At 43.6% G+C, this 9,133-nt stretch overlaps 1 protein-coding gene across 1 annotated transcript in view; it reads left to right on the top strand.

Moving 5' to 3' along the window:
- Positions 1-4,403: 4,403 nt before the first annotated feature.
- The window catches only part of LOC140108882 (uncharacterized), a 4,797-nt gene continuing 67 nt past the window's right edge, over positions 4,404-9,133 (top strand). The window contains exons 1-15 of the mRNA XM_072131990.1: positions 4,404-4,695; positions 5,059-5,325; positions 5,407-5,736; positions 5,823-6,272; positions 6,359-6,563; positions 6,647-6,775; positions 6,868-7,001; positions 7,090-7,323; positions 7,401-7,538; positions 7,645-7,782; positions 7,873-7,992; positions 8,116-8,235; positions 8,319-8,396; positions 8,509-8,729; positions 8,927-9,133. The exon at positions 8,927-9,133 is cut by the window's right edge and continues 67 nt beyond it. Of these exons, the coding sequence (XP_071988091.1) occupies positions 4,676-4,695; positions 5,059-5,325; positions 5,407-5,736; positions 5,823-6,272; positions 6,359-6,563; positions 6,647-6,775; positions 6,868-7,001; positions 7,090-7,323; positions 7,401-7,538; positions 7,645-7,782; positions 7,873-7,992; positions 8,116-8,235; positions 8,319-8,396; positions 8,509-8,548 (2,403 nt within the window). The 5' untranslated portion in view covers positions 4,404-4,675 and the 3' untranslated portion in view covers positions 8,549-8,729; positions 8,927-9,133. The remainder of the gene's footprint in view (positions 4,696-5,058; positions 5,326-5,406; positions 5,737-5,822; positions 6,273-6,358; positions 6,564-6,646; positions 6,776-6,867; positions 7,002-7,089; positions 7,324-7,400; positions 7,539-7,644; positions 7,783-7,872; positions 7,993-8,115; positions 8,236-8,318; positions 8,397-8,508; positions 8,730-8,926) is intronic.

The following is a 9,133-nucleotide window of genomic DNA, read 5'->3' on the forward strand; positions in this document are numbered from 1 at the left end:
TGGTGTGAACTACCACCCCCTCGATGTACACCATTCACTGTTACCAGAGGCTGAGATGAAACTTAGATACAATTTGGAATCATCTACATTGGGTACTCTACCCAGCCTGAAATAACCCGAGGGGGTGGTAGTGTGCACCACCCATGGTGTGAACTACCACCCCCTCGATGTACACCATTCACTGTTACCAGAGGCTGAGATGAAACTTAGATACAATTTGGAATCATCTACATTGGGTACTCTACCCAGCCTGAAATAACCCGAGGGGGTGGTAGTGTGCACCACCCATGGTGTGAACTACCACCCCCTCGATGTACACCATTCACTGTTACCAGAGGCTGAGATGAAACTTAGATACAATTTGGAATCATCTACATTGGGTACTCTACCCAGCCTGAAATAACCCGAGGGGGTGGTAGTGTGCACCACCCATGGTGTGAACTACCACCCCCTCGATGTACACCATTCACTGTTACCAGAGGCTGAGATGAAACTTAGATACAATTTGGAATCATCTACATTGGGTACTCTACCCAGCCTGAAATAACCCGAGGGGGTGGTAGTGTGCACCACCCATGGTGTGAACTACCACCCCCTCGATGTACACCATTCACTGTTACCAGAGGCTGAGATGAAACTTAGACACAATTTGGAATCATCTACATTGGGTACTCTACCCAGCCTGAAATAACCCGAGGGGGTGGTAGTGTGCACCACCCATGGTGTGAACTACCACCCCCTCGATGTACACCATTCACTGTTACCAGAGGCTGAGATGAAACTTAGATACAATTTGGAATCATCTACATTGGGTACTCTACCCAGCCTGAAATAACCCGAGGGGGTGGTAGTGTGCACCACCCATGGTGTGAACTACCACCCCCTCGATGTACACCACTTACTGTTACCAGAGGCTGAGATGAAACTTAGATACAATTTGGAATCATCTACATTGGGTACTCTACCCAGCCTGAAATAACCCGAGGGGGTGGTAGTGTGCACCACCCATGGTGTGAACTACCACCCCCTCGATGTACACCATTCACTGTTACCAGAGGCTGAGATGAAACTTAGATACAATTTGGAATCATCTACATTGGGTACTCTACCCAGCCTGAAATAACCCGAGGGGGTGGTAGTGTGCACCACCCATGGTGTGAACTACCACCCCCTCGATGTACACCATTCACTGTTACCAGAGGCTGAGATGAAACTTAGATACAATTTGGAATCATCTACATTGGGTACTCTACCCAGCCTTAAATAACCCGAGGGGGTGGTAGTGTGCACCACCCATGGTGTGAACTACCACCCCCTCGATGTACACCATTCACTGTTACCAGAGGCTGAGATGAAACTTAGATACAATTTGGAATCATCTACATTGGGTACTCTACCCAGCCTGAAATAACCCGAGGGGGTGGTAGTGTGCACCACCCATGGTGTGAACTACCACCCCCTCGATGTACACCATTCACTGTTACCAGAGGCTGAGATGAAACTTAGATACAATTTGGAATCATCTACATTGGGTACTCTACCCAGCCTGAAATAACCCGAGGGGGTGGTAGTGTGCACCACCCATGGTGTGAACTACCACCCCCTCGATGTACACCATTCACTGTTACCAGAGGCTGAGATGAAACTTAGATACAATTTGGAATCATCTACATTGGGTACTCTACCCAGCCTGAAATAACCCGAGGGGGTGGTAGTGTGCACCACCCATGGTGTGAACTACCACCCCCTCGATGTACACCATTCACTGTTACCAGAGGCTGAGATGAAACTTAGATACAATTTGGAATCATCTACATTGGGTACTCTACCCAGCCTGAAATAACCCGAGGGGGTGGTAGTGTGCACCACCCATGGTGTGAACTACCACCCCCTCGATGTACACCATTCACTGTTACCAGAGGCTGAGATGAAACTTAGATACAATTTGGAATCATCTACATTGGGTACTCTACCCAGCCTGAAATAACCCGAGGGGGTGGTAGTGTGCACCACCCATGGTGTGAACTACCACCCCCTCGATGTACACCATTCACTGTTACCAGAGGCTGAGATGAAACTTAGATACAATTTGGAATCATCTACATTGGGTACTCTACCCAGCCTGAAATAACCCGAGGGGGTGGTAGTGTGCACCACCCATGGTGTGAACTACCACCCCCTCGATGTACACCATTCACTGTTACCAGAGGCTGAGATGAAACTTAGATACAATTTGGAATCATCTACATTGGGTACTCTACCCAGCCTGAAATAACCCGAGGGGGTGGTAGTGTGCACCACCCATGGTGTGAACTACCACCCCCTCGATGTACACCATTCACTGTTACCAGAGGCTGAGATGAAACTTAGATACAATTTGGAATCATCTACATTGGGTACTCTACCCAGCCTGAAATAACCCGAGGGGGTGGTAGTGTGCACCACCCATGGTGTGAACTACCACCCCCTCGATGTACACCATTCACTGTTACCAGAGGCTGAGATGAAACTTAGATACAATTTGGAATCATCTACATTGGGTACTCTACCCAGCCTGAAATAACCCGAGGGGGTGGTAGTGTGCACCACCCATGGTGTGAACTACCACCCCCTCGATGTACACCATTCACTGTTACCAGAGGCTGAGATGAAACTTAGATACAATTTGGAATCATCTACATTGGGTACTCTACCCAGCCTGAAATAACCCGAGGGGGTGGTAGTGTGCACCACCCATGGTGTGAACTACCACCCCCTCGATGTACACCATTCACTGTTACCAGAGGCTGAGATGAAACTTAGATACAATTTGGAATCATCTACATTGGGTACTCTACCCAGCCTGAAATAACCCGAGGGGGTGGTAGTGTGCACCACCCATGGTGTGAACTACCACCCCCTCGATGTACACCATTCACTGTTACCAGAGGCTGAGATGAAACTTAGATACAATTTGGAATCATCTACATTGGGTACTCTACCCAGGCTGAAATAACCCGAGGGGGTGGTAGTGTGCACCACCCATGGTGTGAACTACCACCCCCTCGATGTACACCATTCACTGTTACCAGAGGCTGAGATGAAACTTAGACACAATTTGGAATCATCTACATTGGGTACTCTACCAGGCCTGAAATAACTCGATGGGGTGGTAGGCCGCAACACCCATGACGCTAACTACCAGCCCCTCGATGTACACCACTCATTTGGGTACTCTACCTAGCCTGAAATAACTCGATGGGGTGGTAGGCCGCAACACCCATGACGCTTACTACCAGCCCCTCGATGTACACCACTCACTTTTTTCAGAGGCTGAGATGAAACTTAGACATAATTTGGAATCATCTACATTGGGTACTCTACCAGGCCTGAAATAACTCGATGGGGTGGTAGGCCGCAACACCCATGACGCTAACTACCAGCCCCTCGATGTACACCACTCATTTAGGTACTCTACCTAGCCTGAAATAACTCGATGGGGTGGTAGGCCGCAACACCCATGACGCTTACTACCAGCCCCTCGATGTACACCACTCACTGTTTTCAGAGGCTGAGATGAAACTTAGACACAATTTGGAATCATCTACATTGGGTACTCTACCAGGCCTGAAATAACTCGATGGGGTGGTAGGCCGCAACACCCATGACGCTAACTACCAGCCCCTCGATGTACACCACTCATTTGGGTACTCTACCAGGCCTGAAATAACTCGATGGGGTGGTAGGCCGCAACACCCATGACGCTTACTACCAGCCCCTCGATGTACACCACTCACTGTTTTCAGAGGCTGAGTTGAAACTTAGACATAATTTGGAATCATCTACATTGGGTACTCTACCAGGCCTGAAATAACTCGATGGGGTGGTAGGCCGCAACACCCATGACGCTAACTACCAGCCCCTCGATGTACACCACTCACTGCTTCCAAAAGGCCTACCAAGCCTTAAATACCCTAAGAAATGCTATTGAAATGCACAAGAACAAAATGTTAAAGAAATAATATTGTTTATTTAATGATTATAAAATTGTAATAAACATTATAACACAGTATATACAGTTTAATAAATCACAGTGAAAAACTTGTTAAAACAGACTTGTTAAAACAGTGAGCAACCATGAAAACTATAAAACAGTTAATTAATTATGAATATAAATCAACATAAAACTTCAATAAAAAAGTAAAAAGTTCATTACACACCATGAGGATAGTAAAGTAGGTTTAGGAGTGCAAACATTTTCTGGTGTTGTATTCTGATAAATCGCCACAAGATGGCAGTGCTGACTGTAAGATAACCGTAACACAGGTAACCAACTTATCTTTATCTAGGAGACCCCCCCCCTACCTACATTGTTACAGTGAGTGCAGTGGGGGATGGGTTTCAGTTTAGAGATTTTTCTCATAGAGAGCAGTCACTAAACTTCCTTTGTGCTTTACAAGCATTTGCTATTTTATTTCCATTTTTCTTACAGCATTTTTGCTTCTTTTGAGGAATTTGTTTCCCTTATTTTTTCTACTACTGCAGTGAAGTTTGTAGTTTTTTTTGGTGAATTTGCCACTTGAAAGCAGTCACCAAGCTTTATTGCTAGTTTATTTTTACTTTTATTATTGTATTTTTTTTATTTGCTTCTTTTGAGGAATTAATTTTCCTTTTTTTGTATCTACATTGGACAAGCATGGAGTCTGCATCCAGAATGTAAGTACAGACGCTGTGTTTTATCACGAGCTGTATTTATAGATAGACTAAGGTTATTTTATTACTACATACTGTGTAATGTTATATACTATTTATATCATATAGTGTATATATAGTATGTATAATATTATATCACATATGTATAGCACATATTCCAGTTGGTTTTAGTTGTGCTCTTCCATACAACCCCCAACAAAGGATGGTCACATGGAGCCTCACTGATTGGATTACGATTGTATGTAAATGAAGTGACACTGGAACATAGTGTTGCTTGTAAAAGTCTAAAATCTTATTTTATACAGTAATATCATATGTAACCTACATAAAAAGCATATTTTAATGATTGTATCTGTTTTTAAACAGTCTTAACAGAACTCCCTTGACCTGCCCCGTCTGCTGCAGACCTGATAAGATACTTTCAACACATCTTAAAAGAAAGTGCATGCGGCTCAACACAGAACAGGAGAGGAAAGCTGCATTAAAATTGGCCAGGAAACAACTCATGTCTATAGCAGCCAAGGGCACAGCCATTTATTATCCGGACATAATGTCTCTGGGATCTCTAGAGAATGTAGTCCCCTTTCTGGAGGACAGAGGATTTGTAATAATCAGTAAGCCAACTCCAAGCAGGTATGTGCTATCTCTGTCTGCTAATTGTCTCTTTCAATATGGTATCCCTATTCATATTTTATATTTTATTATAAATTTTAGGCAAGGGACATCGTCTACCTCAGTGCCTGCTGCCACCTCCACAGTGCCCCAACCTGAACCGGAACAGCCATCTGAACCAGACATGGAGGATGTCCCAGCTCTAATGGAGATGGATGACCAAGAAGAACCAGGAGATGACCATGACCAGAGGGACCAAGAAGGACCAGGAGATGACCATGACCAGAGGGACCAAGAAGGACCAGGAGATGACCATGACCAGAGGGACCAAGAAGGACCAGGAGATGACCATGACCAGAGGGATCAAGAACCATCTAGAAGAGAAGAGGATGAAAGCGAAGATGACCTACCTATGTATAGCCACACTCAGAGGTCAGTGACTTGAGGTTTCATCTTCCTTTTTATATGTGTGTACGTGACAGATTGTGTTAAATGTAACCTTATGTTCTGAATTTTAGACACCTACAGACAAATTGGACTTCGGATGTAAGACTGAGGATGAAGGCTGCAGGCTTATACCGCCGCCACTCTTTGGATCATCCCATTCTCAAGGGCTTTGCTTCTTACTTGGCTGACACATTAAATGTGACCAACTACAGCCAAGAGGTGGAAGATGTCTCCAGATTTCTATTTTTTATGAATCCAAAGGCTGTCAATCTGGAGTTCGTCAAAGATGTGCAGAAGGCCAACGCATTTTTCACCAAGCTGAGGGAATTGAACTTGGCCAACCAGACTGTCTTCAACTACTTGAAGCATGTCAGGAGGTTCATGACCTATCAGCTTAGGGCCACCAACCTTTTTTCAGAACATCCCAGACTTTATAAGTCCTGCGAATTTTTTAAGGATGTGACCGAAGACATTCAAAAGCGGCTGTCAAAGGGCATATCTAAAGAAGTTGTCAGCAAGCGGTGAGTCTAATATATGATGCATTTTATTTTGTATAGTGATATCTTGTGTATTTTATATATAAATATCATATGCATTTCATTTGTAGGTACCAAGCATTGATCACTACCACAAAGAGCCCAGATGATTGCCGCAGGCTCCTATCAGTAGCAAAGCCCTCTTTCCTCCAGTCCATAGGAGCCGTCCAGGCTGGTAGCTGCGATATGAGTTCACAGCTCGACATTATTTATTATTTGGAGGCCCTCCTTGTTCTGAAACATCTTCAGCGTCCTGGGGTTGTGGCCAATATGACAGTGAGTGCCATTCTCATCCTCACTCTGCAATGTTGTTTTAGCTTTGATTTTCTATGAAATTTTCCAAACACTTTTAATCTTAGGTCTCAGAATGGAGAGATCGCATCTCTCACACCTATAGAGGGGAGGAGCTTGTCATAATTGGCGTGAAGACGCACAAGACAGCGACCCAACAAGTAGCTACGTTTGTGCTAAACAAGGAGGAAGAAAAGGTAACTTTTTAAAGGCTACAGGTTATTGGAATTGTGGAAATAAGATGGTTCATTGTTTTTCTTCTTTTTCACTGTCCTCTTCTTTTCCCCAGTGGTTTGAGTGCTACTTTGAAAAAGTGAGGCCTAAGTTGATACTCCGTAAGTCAACCAACGACTCATTTTTTGTTTCAACTAGTGGAAAGGCCATCCACAATGTCTCCAATGATATCAGGCGGTACCACGAAAAGTAAGATTCACAAAATGCAATTTGCGTAGACTCATTGTAAGTTTAGTGCCATATACTGTGTATTTACCATCTGTTTTTGTACTTCTAGATTCGAACTCCCCAGCATCACCAGCCAACTAGTCCGGAGGGTGTGTGAGACTTGGACAATGCCTAATTATTCGGACTCAGAGAAGTGCCTTTTTGCTAAATATTTGGCACATACAAATCTGACAGCCGAAAGGAATTATAGGGAGAAGACTTTGGAGGACATCTGCCATGCCTACTCTCTGGTAGTGCAGGCAGGGCAAGGCGCCAGCGATCAACCCCGACCCAGCACCTCAAGGTACTGTGAGCAAACATAATATATGTTCTACAGAATGGCTTGCTGAGTCATTAATGTTTTATATGCTTGATAACCAGAATCACAGATGAAGAAGAGCAGGAAGAGCACAATGAAGACGACCAGACCATGCAGCTTGATGGTGACAGTCCGATCGGCGTGACTACCAGATCCCAGAAAAGGAGACAGCCTGAAACAAGAGGAAGCAGCTCTAGCAGGTAACTATTCCATGCATTGATTGTCATGAGACCCAATACACCGTGTCTGGGCACCTGTTTGCCAGTATGATTTTACTCATTTGCTTGTGTTTTTATGCTTGTTAAGAAGATACATGGATGTAGAAGACCAGGACAGCGAAGATGAAGATGGCCCATTTCCACAAGAGGAAGATGTCAGAGAAGAGAGGATGGACTTGTCAACCAGGGAGAGTGAGCTTGAAGCAGGAGGAAGCAGCTCTAGCAGGTCACTATATTACTCATTTATTGGCATGTGGAAGGAGACTGAGTACTAATTATTACTAATTAATTTGTCCTTTGTATGTTTCTTAAAAAGCAACTTGGATGTAGAAGACCTGCGTAAATCGGATGAAGAAGGCGGCGAGGATATGATCGGCGTGGTGACCAGGAACCAGAAGAGGAGGCAGCCTGAAGAAGAAGGAGGCAGCTCTATCCGGTAAGTATACTGGGCATTTATTGTCAAGCTAAATTATAGCCAATGCATTAAGTTATGTTACTCTATGTACCTGATAGCAAGAGTGTATTGCTAATTTATTGGTATTTTATGTTTCCTACAAAGGGATTTCAATGCAGAGGAAAATCAGGCTAGCCAGGAGGAAGATGATTGGATTCTACAGTTAATAGGCAGCACCACAGAGGAGAGCCTAAGTGATTCGGATGATGCTGAATTTACTTCAAGGTTGGATACATTGTCAAAAAGTAAAATTGTACTTCGCTAATGAATCACTTCTGGTATGATAGCATTCTTCTCTTTCATTGCAGAGCACAGACATCCTCCTTGCCCACAGTGTCCACACGGTCCCAAAGGAAGACTGAGCCCGCAGCAGACAGGTCTACTAGGTAACTAGAGGCAGACTCTCACAAACATTATTCCATCCAATTGAAATAACAAATCTGAAAGTGAATATTTCTAATATCTGGTTATAACATTGTACTTTTTTTTCTCTAAAAGGACTGAAGAACCAAGAAGAAGTTCTAGACTTCGAAGATAAACAGGCCCAATTTTATTTGTTTTATATTTGTTCTTTATACATATGTTATTTACTCTGAATTACATTACTTTTCTGATAAAATCTTTCATTCATTCTGAACAGGATTGATCTCCGATCATTGGCTCAGCGGAAGAGAAGGTCAGAAGATATACTGTTCTTCAGGACAAGAGGTGTACTATTGGTAAGACCAACATAACAGTAACTGAATAGTCCCCTCAGTGTATAAACGACGGTGTCTAGCTTATATTCATTAAAGATTCTTGTAAAAAATCTATTAAACACCTGAGATGTTATGTGATTCATGGTAGATGATAGTGAGGCCAAGTAGTACATAAACAGCTTCATACTTCATGACACTATCCTATTTATTCTTGACAGGATTGCTTCAAGTCCGGCCCAACGAATCAAGAAATGCAGTGGAGTTCAGCTGCCAAAGAATTTCCTTTTTATTTCTTTCTTTTGCAATTATATATTATGATAAATATATTTTCATTCAGGTTGATACAGGGAGCTACTCTGACTGCCATATTTGGAGTCGGGAAGGAATTTTTTCCCCTATGGACCAATTGGCATCAGTCCCATGGG

The sequence above is a fragment of the Engystomops pustulosus genome, unplaced genomic scaffold, assembly GCF_040894005.1.
Source record: "Engystomops pustulosus unplaced genomic scaffold, aEngPut4.maternal MAT_SCAFFOLD_194, whole genome shotgun sequence".
In the NCBI taxonomy this organism is placed as follows: domain Eukaryota; kingdom Metazoa; phylum Chordata; class Amphibia; order Anura; family Leptodactylidae; genus Engystomops; species Engystomops pustulosus.